The 15,295-nt window shown below is 40.1% G+C and overlaps 1 protein-coding gene across 1 annotated transcript in view; it reads right to left on the bottom strand.

The window, feature by feature from the left end:
- The window catches only part of cers6 (ceramide synthase 6), a 36,520-nt gene that overhangs the window by 8,376 nt on the left and 12,849 nt on the right, over positions 1 to 15,295 (bottom strand). Inside the window, exons 4-7 of the mRNA XM_063006258.1 lie at positions 9,498 to 9,555; positions 8,200 to 8,250; positions 7,441 to 7,533; positions 445 to 573 (exon numbers count right to left, since the gene is read on the bottom strand). Coding sequence (XP_062862328.1) covers positions 445 to 573; positions 7,441 to 7,533; positions 8,200 to 8,250; positions 9,498 to 9,555 — 331 coding nt within the window. The remainder of the gene's footprint in view (positions 1 to 444; positions 574 to 7,440; positions 7,534 to 8,199; positions 8,251 to 9,497; positions 9,556 to 15,295) is intronic.

The raw sequence follows: 15,295 nt of genomic DNA on the forward strand, positions 1-15,295 counted from the left end.
TAGCAGGTGCAGCAGTGTTGTTGGGATTTTTAAATACTGTTTAAATGTACTGGCCTTTATAAGGAATACATACCCTGGCTGTATTAGAGCTATTGTTTTTCTTTAGCCTTTTTTCAGTGGACAATTTCTGATCATATGATGCTGTTGGCTTTATGTTTTGTTGGTAGTTGAATACCAACAAAGTACATTTCTATAGTACGTGTAGCTTATACAATAATCGATGAATGCCAGTGAGTGTATATCATAGGTGTACCTCATTATCTCATAAAATGCCAATGATTGTATGTCAAAGGAAGGTGAACCTATAACTGACTGTAACAGCATTTTCAAAACAGTTTGCCTACAAAATATTTGCCTCCTTTAATGTTATTATATTTTATTTTATGACTTAAAGCCTTAAACAGGTTTCAAAGCAATGTTGAGGAACAAAAGCAAACATTTTACCTCCAAAAGTACATCTGCAGCATCATGTAGGCACATGACCAACGTGCCCACTCGAGCCATGTTGTTTACAAAAGAGAGTGAGATCAGAGAGATGGTGGCAATGTGGTGCATGAACATGATCAGAAAGTCCTGTAAAAAACACACACACACAAACACACACATCATTATCAGGCCACATAAACTGACACTCATTACTCATAGCATCCATGAAATGAGGATTTTTCTGAACAAAACTATTACAACATACACCGGCTGTCAGTACATCAGTTAGAAAATCAGTACATTGTGTAAAACATCCTTAACAGCCCTGACTGCTGCACACACACCCACACTCTAATGCAATTCAGTTTGTTCAGGATTTGTTCTTCCTCAGGAACTTTTCCCAGGATTTTTAAAGCAAATACACTCTGCTCTGTCTGTTACAAGACTTTAAAGAGGTTTGTGGAGCTAGTAATACATGACTACCTGTCAATCCAATTCCCTTCTGGGCAGCTGAACTGGGTTAAGGTTTTATGACTGGTTGGTTCATTCTATTACACAAAGAACTGCACCATTTATGTCCCCAGCAGTGAGGTGTGAGGCTTTATTTTTATTAAGGTTAAAAGTCTAAAGAAGCTTGTCAGGAATTCTGGCCCAAATGTTGATTGGAGCAAGGTCTTACTAGGACAGCACCACGCAGTTTTCAGGAACCCTAATGATTAAAAATAAAATGTGCTTTAATTTGCACTCTACCATACTAAACTGTTCAGGAAGTGCACTACATATAGTCTGGTTACACAGGATGTGCTTTGGGACGCAGCTCCCCCCAAATATTACTCAGATGTGCTGTGTAAACAATGTCTGTGCTAGAATAATAAATGCTCATAGCCTAAAAATCAGCAAACGACTTGATAGTTAAGCATGAATTTATGTTGTGTGGATGTGAAGAACACATAAGATGCAGTCAAAAATGAATAGACTTTACAGGACATGCATTATTCAACACCATTAGACAAAATCTTGGGTGGCGCAGTGGTTTAATGTGCCAACACACCACTGGAGAGTGTTGGGGGGGGGGGGGGGGTCACATAGAGTTTAGCATGGCTCTCTGTATGAATATGAGTGTGGGAACCCAACACTGGCAGGTGATGAGAAGTGGCTGCAGATCAGACACGTGTCTGGGAGGAGGTGTGGTGATCCACCACACAAGCGGCAGCAGATTCACAGTTGGGAATTGCAAACTGGAATGAAAAAAGTGACTAAAGGCACTGTGTGTCTACTGTTTTATACTGATCACTAATGAGATCATGTAGTCAAAGTAAACAAAGGTTATAAGGAATTTGCAACTACAACTTGTATTTAAGTGGTTCACTGTAAAACCTTTCAATGCAAAAATACAACCTTAAAAAAACTAAATCAAATAGTAAGCCTATTCTCAAACACTCATTTGAATTAAGCCTGTTTACTAAAGTTTGAAACATAGTTTGGCTCGTGTTCCAAATGAATTAATTTTATCTGATGTAATCTTGTCAGGGATCAGGGCGAGTTAAAGATCATATATTAGTCAGAGCTATCAAAACGCAGAACTGACAGGCAGTGTATATTGTACTAACTCTAAAAGCACATTACAATCCTAATAAAATAGTCAATACAAAGTAATTAATATAAATGCACTACATGACCAAAGTATTGGGACACCCCTATTAATTAGCCACAACAATTGCTAACAGATTTAATGAATTAATTATATAAAGTAAATCTTATGCTTCCAGCTTTTTATGGAACAGTTTAAGGAAGGCACTTTTCTGTTCCAGCATGACTGTGCCCCTGTTGGGCAGGGAAGAAAAGCCTGCACAGAGCCCTGACCTCAGCCCCACTGATCAGCTTTGGAATAAACTGGAACATCAATTCAGGCTTGACTAACATCAATGCCCAATCATACAAATGCTCTTTTAAAAAATGGGCACAATTCCCTACAGACATACTTCAAAGCCTTGTAAGAAGCCTTCTCAGAAGAGTGCCTGCTGTTATAGCTGAAATGATCACATTGAGGTCACTCTGTTTTAATACTATTTGTTTTGAAAATGTGATGTCCAACAAGCTCATAGTTCGGAGTCCCAATACTTTTGGTCATACAGTGTAAAAAAAAAAAAAACTAAGTCTACGTAAGGACAGTTGGTACATCCAGTGGTTGTTAGTTATCATCAGTCCCTGCAGGTATTTGTGACTGCAAGAATTACTTAAATTCAACCTATTCTTGCATAATATTGCATATTCGCCAGAGCTGCAAGTGTTTGATCGCAACAATATTTTTGCAGCTCGAATTAGTCAGTCAGAAATGCAATAACAAGTCATAGATGATGTCACAACAGATAATTTTCACACAATAGATAAATCATACCACTAAATCACAGATACCTGGAACTGGCTGGTGTTGCATAATAAGATGGACAGGGTCTTAAACTCCAACTCTAAACGAAATAACAAACGCTTTTCTGTAGCACCACTCTGGAGCCAGAATCCATAGCTTTTATGGTTTTACTGCAATACTCCACCCATACAGAGCATTAGGAAGAGCTCCTACAAAACCAGTTGGTGGGACTGTGATAATTAACTATACAGTGAAGCACTAAAAGAGTAGTTTTGCCTAAATTGAGAAGCGGCTTTAGCCCAAATATAGTCTACCAGTAAGCCTGACACAATACAAAAATAGCTGACAATTACTTATCTTAAAAACATGTGATTTACAAGGTAATCGTCTTTCTTGCTGATTTGGGACACCACTATTTTTCTATATAATACTGTAGTATTTATTTTTACTAACCACTTCATTCTCAGCTGTGATGGGTCCAGTGCTACCTGGAAACCCTGAGTGCAAGACATGAAAACACCCTCAACATCCACTCCTTACCCATTCACTTATTTAATTTAGAGTGGCTAGTCCACCTTCTTAAGAATAAAGATAATCTATGCCAATGCTTCTATTTGTCATATACATATGTACAGTACAACTAAATGTTTTATTTGTAAGAAGCTGGGATATGCAGAAAGCTGGGGTCAAAGCGCAGAGGGCAGCACAGTGGCAACCATTGTACGGAGCCCCTGGAACTGAGAGGGTTGAGGTCCTTGCTCAAAAGCCCAACCATGGCTGCATGGCAGAGCCAGAATTAAAACCTACCTACTAGGCTACCACTGTTCCACTGTCTGCATGTTTTTGAAAAGTGGGAGAAAACCAGAGTACAATGAACTGTTGGGGTGCACCCAGGGTTTTCAAAAAGCTTTGATCCCACTGTGACTCTAATCAGTGGGAAGTATAATACATCGTGAAATGCTGAATTTATGAACTGCTGGAATAAATCCAGGTAATTGTCTTGGATTTAAAAAAAAGTTACATGTTACAGTATGCAGAGCAGCCGGGTGGTTAGCACTGTCGCCTCACAGCAGGAAGGTCCTCAGTTCGATCCCCGGGCAGGGCGGTCCGAGTCCTTTCTGTGCGGAGTTTGCATGTTCTCCTGCGTGGGTTTCCTCTGGGAGCTCCAGTTTCCTCCCACAGTCCAAAAACATGCAGTCAGGTTAATCGAAGACACTGTATTGCCCTATAGGTGAATGGGTGTGTGTATGTGTGTCTGCCCTGCAATGGACTGGCGCCCCGTCCAGGGTGTTACTGTGTGCCTTGCACCCATTGAAAAGCTGGGATAGGCTCCAGCCCCCCCACCCCACCCTAATTGGATAAGCGGTTAAGAAAGTGAGTGAGTGAGTGTTACAGTATGTAGGCATTTGAGCAATGCAGCGATAAATTATGCTAGCCCACAACTGCTGGGATCCAGGGTTTGAATTCTCAGCGGCACTATCAGCCGGTCAAGCCTCTACATACAGACACGAGGTTATGTCTGAGATGTCTGAGGATGTGTTACTGCATTGCTCGCAGTGTTTCTGGGGAAAACTGGATTCCCAGCAACCCTGACCAGGATTAAGCTGTGGTAAAAAGATGAAAATACAATGAAAAAATACATCATGTTGTTTCCGTAGGTGCTGAAATAATTAGTTTAAGATTGGATTATTACCGCTGAGTGCTATAATAATTGAGTAATTAAATATAATCTGTCCTTAGCAGCGTCATTACAAAACAACAGTAAAAAAGTAAATTAACAAACATCTTGACTAATTGTCTACATTATATATTTTAATTTTAATATTTTAATATTTTAATTGGCAAAACTATTCCTTTAACACCACAAGTAATATTTAACCTTGGCTGTTTGTCCTTGGCTAAGCCTGCATAAACCATTACTACAGCTACATCATGACTCAGTATGAAGACCCTGCTCGGAGACGAAGCACCGTTTGCTCTTCTGCTGATTCCTGTGACTGCAGTGGCTCAGCAGGACAGAAGTCTGATGAAGATGAAGGTGATGAACAAGCGCAGTGGTGTAAAACAGAATGGAAGCATGGCATACAGACAGGACGAAACACAGTGGAGCAGGCGGGGGGCTCAGCAGCTCCTCAGTGCATGGTGGATTTTGTGCAAGGGAAAAAACTGAAAGGAGAAAGAAAAACAAAAATACAGACAACATGCGGGCAGTCAGCAGAGAGCAGTGAAGATGTGGAACAGGATGGCACTGTAGAGCAGAAAGCAGTTCAAGAGAGACAGAGCTGAGTATGATAAGCAGGGGTTAAATCTGTCTGTAATGACTGATTTGTTTGTTTGTTTATTAGGATTTTAACATCATGTTTTACACTTTGGTTACATTCATGACAGGAACGGAAGTTACTCATTACACAAGGTTTATCAGTTCACAAGGTTATATAGAACACAGTCATGGACAATTTAGTGTCTCCAGTTCACCTCACTTGCATGTTTCTGGACTGTGGGAGGAAACCGGAGCACCCGGAGGAAACCCACATGGACACAGGGAGAACATGCAAACTCCACACAGAAAGGACCCGGACTGCCCCACCTGGGGATCGAACCCAGGACCTTCTTGCTGTGAGGCGACAGTGCTACCCACTTAGCCACAGTGCCGCCCTCTGTAATGACTGATAGACTGTATCTTTACCACAGCGCACTGAATTTAAAACAACTTCATGCCCTTGAGCAGCTTTAAATTTAAAGTGGTGATGTTTTTTTGTGAGATGAATACAGGCACAGTTATTTTGGCACTTTATAACACACAGGGCTGGATGAAAGTAATGAGGCACAATGCTGAATTCCAATACCTTCACCTGTTCCCATGGTTTTCTATTTTCTTTATAAATCTTCCTAATTTATTGTGCATGGTTGTATAGAAATGTTATTTAAAGAGGACAGAGTGAATCATAGATACACGATTTTCCATTATTAGACTTTGAAGAAATGAAACATAACATTTGAATATAATAAAAATGAAAACCACTGGGCTCTAAAATGATAGTTTGCTTTATTTAAAAAGAAGAGATGTTGCTACCATTCAACTGGAAAGTAAACAGCTTTATAACAGATTGGCTCGCCACCTGTCCGACTCATAAACCCAGAGGTTTTCTGAAAGTCAGATTACTGAAGTACACGGAAGCGCGATAAAATGCATTCCTAGTCGGTTTCATTTAAAATTCATAACGCTGCAAACCAAGGTGACACAAATAATGACTCATTACCTACAGATTGTTTTATTACGTGTAGGCCACATGGTAATGTACCAGTCCTAATCATTCATGATTGATGTACAGTTCAGTAGAACAGTGTAGTGAGGCCTTTGTGAATTTACACCGATTAGGCATAACATTATGACCACCTTCCTAATATTGTGTTGGTCCCCCTTTTGCGAGACTGAAGGTGAAGGTGTGCTGTGGTATCTGGCACCAAGATGTTAGCAGCAGATCCTTTACCTCCTGTAAGTTGCAAGCTGAGGCCCCCATGGATCGTACTTGCTTATCCAGCACATCCCACAGATCCTCGATTGTATTAAGATCTGGGGAATTTGGAGGCCAAGTCAACACCTCAAACTCGTTGTTGGGCTCCTCAAACCGTTCCTGAACCATTTTTGCTTTGTGGCAGGGCGCATCATCCTGCTGAAAGAGGCCACAGCCATCAGGAAATACCGTCTCCATGAAAGGGTGTATATGGTATGCAACAATGCTTAGGTAGGTGGTACGTGTCAAAGTAACATCCACATGGATGGCAGGACCCAAAGTTTCCCAGCAGAACGTCGCCCAAAGCATCACACTGCCTCCGCCGGCTTGCTTTTTTTCCTATAGTGCATCCTGGTGCCATGTGTTCCCCAGGTAAGCGACGCACACGCACCCGGCCATCCACGTGATGTAAAAGAAAACATGATTCATCAGACCAGGCCACCTTTTTTATTGCTCCGTGGTCCAGTTCCGATGCTCACGTGCCTATTGTTGGTGCTTTCGGCGGTGGACAGGGGTCAGAATGGGCACCCTGACTAGTCTGCGGCTATCCTTACGCTCACCCATTTTTCCTGCTTCTAACACATCAACTTTGAGGATAAAATGTTCACTTGCTGCCAAATATATCCCACCCACTAACAGGTGCCAGGATGAAGAAGTAATCAGTGTTATTCACTTTACCTGTCAGTGGTCATAATGTTATGTCTAGTCGGTGTATTTTCCTTAAAGCTTTTTTATTGTCTTATTTCTTGTGTCACTAAACAGAGCTGAATGTCCACTCTGGAAGGCAATTCTTACTCATTAGATTTAGCAACATGAATAAATAAATCATCTGTTCATCTGTTACAAGACTGAGACTGTCTTTTTGCTGGCTATTGTTAAAATAACAAGAATGCAAATTAATTTCACTCCATCATCATCTTGAAGAAAAACTCCAGGGAAAATGTCAAGGGTGGTTTCCTGCCTTACCCTGAGATTTCTACAGTTTCTCTCACATTTCATTTCTGACACAATATTATGTACAGTAAATGATGAATAAATAATTCCTTTCGCTTATGGGTAATTTTACAATATATTTTGCCACTGGAATAAACCTGCGGTTAAGATTTGTAAGATAAAGATCCGGCTTCATACCTTCCTCCTGATGTCTGTAAACTGAGAGAAGAGCAGCGACAGGTAGAAAGACAGTTCCACTATGTAGTAATAATGCAGGTCCACTGTTAGAGCCTGTGCAAACACAGAAAATATCACAGCTACATTTGGTAAACAGAACTTCTAATAAACATGACTGCAAACTGAGAAAGAAATTCAATTCTGCATTCACAGACATGTACGCTCATACTCTATTGGGTACACTATCTGGTACATACATTCACTAGTTCGAATTCAGCAGAGCCACTGACCTGGCCAAGTGTCCACACAAACATAATGGCTCTCTGTACATGGAATGGTGAGTTTTAACGCTCCACAGTGTTGTACAAGCACATTAAACTGCTGCACCACCCGAACCCAAAACTAGAGGGTGATATAAAAAGCTGCAGATTGGATACGTGTCAAAGGGGGCATGTGGTGATCTGGCATTCCTTGATCCAATCGAGGGTTGTGCAGACAAATGTGGAATTACAATTGGGAATTGAAAATGTCTAGGTTGTAAGATAAAGGTGGGAAAAATCCAGGAAAAACTTGCTAATGTCATTACTTACCTTACAAACCTGGACATAACTTTAAATTAGCTTCTAATGTTTTACTCTTTTCCAACTAAGGTGGACAAATTGACATTTATTTGTATCGATAGAACCATCAGATTATTAACAGACATTTAGGCTGCATGTAAACATAACTACTGTAATTTTAAAGACAAAGCAGAAGCATTTAGTCACAACAGAACCATACCTGATATGGGTAGTTGTACCAGCATTCTCTAGTGTTCCACAGCCAAGGGCTCTGGAAATAAACAAAAGATTAAAAAACATGACATCTTATCAGAAAGACAATTTTACCCTTGTAAAATGTTTATGTAGAATGTCAGAGTACATCACAATGCTGTCAAAGTGATGCCTTTAAAATTGCTAGTCTCCTTGTCCTGTAGAAACTGATCCATCAGCTTCAGAGATGTAATAACAGGAGTAATAATTCACTTAATGTGCTATGAGGGACCAAGAAGCTACAAGCGAGGAGGCCAGTACATGAGGATGTCAGTGTTTTTCCTGTTGAAGTCATATACACTGATCAGCCATAACATTAAAACCACCTCCTTGTTTCTACACTCACTGTCCATTTTATCAGCTCAACTTACCATATAGAAGCACTTTGTAGTTCTACAATTACTGACTGTAGTCCATCTGTTTCCCTGCATGCTTTGTTAGCTCCCTTTCATGCTGTTCTTCAATGGTCAGGACTCTACCAGGACCACCACAGAGCATTATTACTTGGGTGGGGGATCATTCTCAGCACTGCAGTGACACTGACATGGTGGTGGTGTGTTAGTGTGTCTTGTGCTGGTATGAGTGGATCAGACACAGCGGCGCTGATGGAGTTTTTAAATACCTCCACCAACCAAAAATATCCAGCCAACAGCGCCCCATGGGCAGCGTCCTGTGACCACTAGTGAAGGTCTAGAAGATGACCAACTCAAACAGAAGCAATAGATGAGCGACCGTCTCTGACTTCACATCTACAAGGTGGACCAACTAGGTAGGAGTGTCTAATAGAGTGGACAGTGAGTGGACACGGTATTTAAAAACACACCACCACCATGTCATTGTCACTGCAGTGCTGAGAATGATCCACCATCTAAATAATACCTGCTCTGTGGTGGTCCTGTGGGGGTCCTGACCATTGAAGAACAGCATGAAAGGGGACTAACAAAAAATGCAGAGAAACAGATGGACTACAGTCAGTAATTGTAGAACTACAAAGTGCTTCTATATGGTAAGTGGAACTGATAAAATGGACAGTGAGTGTAGAAACGAAGTGGTTTTAATGTTATGGCTGTTCAGTGTATATAGTTATACTAAAAATTCTCACTAAGACCACAATCCTAAATCATACCTCCTTAAAGTAAGTGAACATGTAAGGTACAAACATATAAGGTAAAACCGAACATTGCTTTACCTTTGCAAATAAAACATCAGATAAAATATTGCTTGATCATATAATCTTTCTTTTTTTTATCTTACTAAAACTCTTACCTTTTTAAGGTACCGCACCCCAAAGGTAAATATGTACAGGTAAAATGTAAACCTCCACCTAAAAAGACAAACAGAACAAGCATAAAAAAAATAAAGAAAACAAATGCTTATCAAATGCCCATATATCCAGTTGGAGCATATCTCTCTTTCGTCACTGCCACCACCGCCACCCCTGATCAAATGGTAGCTACCAATCACTTCTTTTCACCTGTCAGGGGCAGAGTCTCACAAAGTGCACTGACATCTTCCATGCAGATGCCTCGACCGGCAGGCAGAGGTCATAGTTGCCACAGCAACAAGGAATCCTGCTTTGACCACTGGCCCCAATGACACACACAGTCAGTCGTGTGTCCGTGTAGGTGCCTGGTCGGTCGATAGCACAGCTGGGTCAAATACCATAGTTTTGTATTATCTATTAAACTGCTAAACTGAATTTAAATGAAACATTTTCATCTTCAATGTTTTATATTTTGGTATTTGAACATTCCACATTGAATAATTATATTTCTTTGTAGGTCAACATTCATAATCACACTTCAGAGCTTATAAAAGCAACACTGCATTGACACTTCATTCAATTCCTGATTTTTTTCTGAATTGTAAAAAGACAGAAATCTATTACATACCTCATTATTCACAACAACATGCCAAGGTGCAGAAATGACGGCACAGATCTGCATTTCACCACAACTCATCTTTTTACAACTGTCCATGTAATAACTTCAATAAACGTCTTCCTCATGTCTTCTCTTCGCTGACAATACAAGACTGATGGGTCCCTTCCCCCAGCAATCATACATCTTTCTAACTACGCTGTGTCTCAACGAGACATGAGCTGATACCTCCAAGATCAAAGCCTATCAGCTCTGGAGTAAATCAGGCAGCCACAGAAGACTGAAGTGCTCTCTGATGCTAAATTATGCTCCCTAATTATTCACTGGGGTTTTGATGCACAACATTCGTTGGATCTGAACTGCAAGTGATGAGCTTGCAATTTTTTTCCTAATTATTTTCTTTATAGATTCTGCCATTAAAGCCGAGTGCTGCAATAAGATAAAAGCCATGACAAGCATATGAACCTGCAGTTTAACAGCTAATTCCTTAAAACACTTATGCTTTCCATTTCTTTTTACACAGGGCACTTGGTTGGTGCAGCAGTAAATTACACCAGCCCACTACTACTGAAATCCAGGGTTTAAATCTCCAGTGGTTCTGTTGGCTGGTCAAGTGTCACATGAATTAAAAAAATAAAATAAATAAATAAATAAATAAAATAAAACATCCTGAAGGTTTCCTGTTTGGGTCTTAATGCAGTGCTTTCTCTAAATAAGTTAAGGTAAGCTTAATTTAGCAGTCTGTACTCTCCTGTGAAGGGATCAGCAGCTAAGCCCTTAACTGAAGTAGTTAATCGAATCAACATCTTCTCTAGTTCTGACGTTATCAAGGATGACCATATTTTGGTTTTCAAAAAAGAGGACACTTGGCAGACGAACACTGGCTCTGGGTGGAAGGTTTGGTTTGGGAGTGGGGAGCTATGTGTATAAAGTAGGGGTTTAAATATATGACAAATGCATCAATAACCACACAACTATATTATTGAACCTAAATAAATAAACTGCTATTTTTTAACAAGACAACTAACAAATGCATTTATAATTTTTCATTTCAGCATTTAGCCCTAAACAATAATAACAACCAATAAAATAGTTTGCAGTCCATTGATCTGTAGGTGTTGTGATGCTTCATGGTGTGAAATGCAAAAACTCCCTCTGAGGCAGTAACAACCAGCTGACCTTCTCTTCACATGTAGCCAACATAACAAGATCGTGCCAGTTCCTCCTCTACAACATCAGGAAGATTCGACCATTTCTCTCCATGAAAGCTACTCAGATTCTGGTCCAGTCACTTGTAATCTCACGGTTAGACTACTGCAACTCCCTCCTGGAAGGTGCTCCTATGTCCACTATTAAACCCTGGTTTTTACCAACCTAAACAGTGCCACATCACCCCACTGCTACGTTCTCTTCACTGGCTTCCTGAAGCTGCCCGCATTTAGTTTAAAACACTGATGCTCGCCTACAAAGCCAAAAATGGACCAGCCCCATGCTACCTTCAAGGTCTAATCAAACCCCGCTCTGTACCACGCAACCTCCGAGCCACTAGTCTCGCCCGACTTGATCCTCCATCCAGGAATAGAGGAAGACAAGCATCAAGGCTCTTCTCTGTTCTAGCACCCAAGTGGTGGAACAAAGTTCCCGTGTCTGTCCAAACATCTGAGTCTCTGTCTTTAAAAAAACGATTAAAAACCCACCTTAAGCTGACTTGTACTTACTTACTAACGCTCTTATTCATTTCTTTAAAAAAAAAAAACCAGACATTCTAACAGAGTTTTAGCAGGCTTGTGTTCTTGGACTGTTGTTTACTTAAACTAGAGTAAGGAAATGTTTACTATGGAAGCACTTCTGTAAGTCGCTGTGGATAAGAGCGTCTGCTAAATGCCGAAAATGTAAATGTAAAATGTAAACATCTTCTGTGTTACCCGGTCTTTACCTGACAAACTCTCTCCTTTAGCTGCAGTTTTGTGTTTACCTTTATTTAACACTGACATGTACGTGTCAGCTTTGCAGGTCATGCATTCTGCTTTTCAAGGATCCCGACATTTTTGGGGATGTAGAAATCCCGGCCGGACGCATTTTTAGGTCCAAAAAAGAAGACATGTCCGGGAAAAAGAGATTGTATGGTCACCCTACATTACCTCAAGGTCTTATTCTGAACCTGTATGACTTTTCTTAAAACAAGCATCAGCAGATAGAAAGTCCAAGCGCTTTAAGCAAACTGAGTTTAGTTTGACCCTGTACACTCCGAGCACAGCAGAGAAAATGAGGATGCAGCCGTGAATCAAATTTGCACTGACTTTAGTCAAGGACGCCCTGTTCTCCTGCCGGGGCACTGCAGGAGCTTACATGGAGTTACTGGAGACAGAGCGTAGAAATCTCCCTTTCTGATTTAAGATGCTGTCTATACTATACAGTCTGGAACCGCCTGCCAATTCAAAGCAGGTTAAGTCTTTTCACTGAAGCACTGAGGATCGATTAATGAGAAAGCAGCCGTGTAATAGATTTTAAGTTCCGTCTAATCTTGACAAGTAAAAGTGGTGGAAATCAATTCTGGCGTGAGCAGCTTTACATGAGCCGGCTAAAAAAGCTCCATTTTGAAGCTCAAACTTGATTAATTGGAAAAACAAATGAGCGGATTTATTTATCTAATAATAGGTCACGGCAGTTGCTTGGCAACAGGTTAGTCAAACATTATGAGAGAGTCAGAATAAAGAGGTGATGGAGTGCTGTCCAGTCAGAGCTATTAATGCATTATTACTGGTTACTGAGCTGAAACTCTGGGCATACAAGTAGTTTAACACTGGGAGAACTGGAAATAAATCAGATAATCCCTAATTTATCATTAGGCCAATTAAAGATGACAGACTAATCAATCACTGGAATTATTTTAAATGCAGAGTTGGATTAAAGCTTGGAATGAGTTGTTAATGCAGCTGTCTACCAAAAAAATCTGAATTAAATAAATAAATAAAAGTGACCAAACACTGTGGATCAGTAAAGTCATATGGTGTTTCTATGACGACTTAAATTATTCCTTGTGGTCTGTGGGTGTTGAGAAATTCAATCTCGCTTCAGCATTTACTCTGCTGCGCAATCCAGAAAGTGTGAGATTCACTGTGTGGGGGGGAGGGCACATTTTAATAGATCACATCTACAGTACATACAATAAGCTAACATTACCAGGCTGGTCGTTACTTACAGACCCTTCTATTAGGTAATTTACAAGATAGGTGCGGATTGTAAGCGTACAGGTAGTGAATGTAGCTCATCTGTTGCATGATCAACACAATCCAAAATTACAACCATTTACATGAAAAATAATCATCTTAATAACAGGACAGGTTGGCAATCCATCTCAGTCACTCACTCCTCAGATACAGCCAATCATGTCCAGAAGATAGATGCCCGACCGGCCGATAGCACAGCTGGGGATTCGAACCCTGGATCCCAGTGTTAACGGGCTACTTTACATTTACATTTTCAGCATTTAGCAGATGCAAGGGCCCAACAGTGGCAACCTGGCAGTGGTGGGGTTTGAACCAGTGACCTTTTGATTACTAGATTACAGTATCTTAACCACTAGGCTACAACTGCCCTATTGCCCTACTTTACCATCCGAGAAGCCCAAAACAACAACAAAAAAAGCAACAGATCTAGTTCATAGCAACAGCTTATAGTCAGTAATTGTATACAATCACACTTGATTTTTAATTAACACACAATGTCTTGTGACATTGTACCTACAGAAATTAACATAAATATTGGTATTTAAAAGCAACGATGAGTTTAAAAAACATAATTAAAGTTATTAAAGCTGTAAATAATAATAAATAAATAAATAATGTAAATTGCACCTGGTTTGAATATAATAAACGTCACTACTGGTTGGTCATTTGAATGGAAAAGCTATAGAAAAACAAACACCTTGAACATTTCTGTCATTCTAACTGATTTATTAATGCACACAAAAAACACAAAGTGAATGTTTGTCACTGAAAATTACAACAGGCACTCAAACTAAGGAAGGTAAGAAGGCCAGCAGCCGCTTAAAGAGTTGCTGAATGATCAGAAAACAGCAGGAACAACTGTTACCCAAACAAGCAAAAAACTACAACTGAATTATCTACATTTTTACACTCAATGCAAAAGCCAGTTGAAAAAAGAACACTGAGATGTGCACACAAGCAAATCAGAACACTTTTGGATCAATGTACTCTAAGCCAATATTTCAGCGAACGGTTTTAAACAAATAGCAAAGAGGTTTGTTCACATGGTCTGAAATCCCAAAAAATTTAGAGGCATCCATGTAACCTTGAGGAATTAATGAGCAACAGTCCAGGAGGAATTGACCATAAGTGAACCACAACACTGCAAAAAGCTCATTACTGTTAGTCTCCAGGCTGTACTTACCAACAACCGCTTGGCAACTAAATACTTATGTTATTAATTTGTGGTTTATAGATATTTTTTACCCCTAATAAATGTAGTTTGTAAGTGTAGACACTGTGAGTATAGTGTATGTAGATTTAATGGAGATATATGCATTGAAGTACCTCTTACTGTATATTATCATATCCCCCAGGCCCAATTTACACACTGCGCTGTAAAGTAGGTGTTGCTACTAAGCCTATAAGCTTATACTGGTGCAAAACTTCTCTAATGAGTTAGTTATAAAGCAGAAGTCTAGTACAAATGCAATGTTCAAAATGTAGCTGTTTCACAATCCTCTAAAGGAAAAACAAGTTTAGACGTGTTAACAAAATTAGGACCTTGTGTTATGAATGCTTACAAAATGAGAGAAAGATTCCTCAGACTGAGCTCAAAGCCTTTTAGCCTTAAAGGTTTAAAAATGATATTTTGCATTTTCAAGGTCTTTTTGCTCAAGTATCCCTGTAGAAAAAAAACACACTATGTACTGGTAAAGCAAAGCAGATTAGAACCTGCCTCATGGGGGGTTTAAACGTAACTGAAGCACTGGGGCGGAATGAAGGCCTGTCTATGCAGAATTTTGCTACTAATGCAGCAGACGACGAGAGCCTTCACCAGAGAGAGAGAGAGAGAGAGAGAGAGAGAGAGAGAGAGAGAGAGAGAGAGAGAGAGAGAGAGAAAATGCAGCAGGCAGGACTGCAGTGCCAACCTGAGTAATGAACAACAGCGTGTCCAGTCCCCAATCAACAGTTC

This window comes from Trichomycterus rosablanca, chromosome 12, assembly GCF_030014385.1.
Source record: "Trichomycterus rosablanca isolate fTriRos1 chromosome 12, fTriRos1.hap1, whole genome shotgun sequence".
In the NCBI taxonomy this organism is placed as follows: domain Eukaryota; kingdom Metazoa; phylum Chordata; class Actinopteri; order Siluriformes; family Trichomycteridae; genus Trichomycterus; species Trichomycterus rosablanca.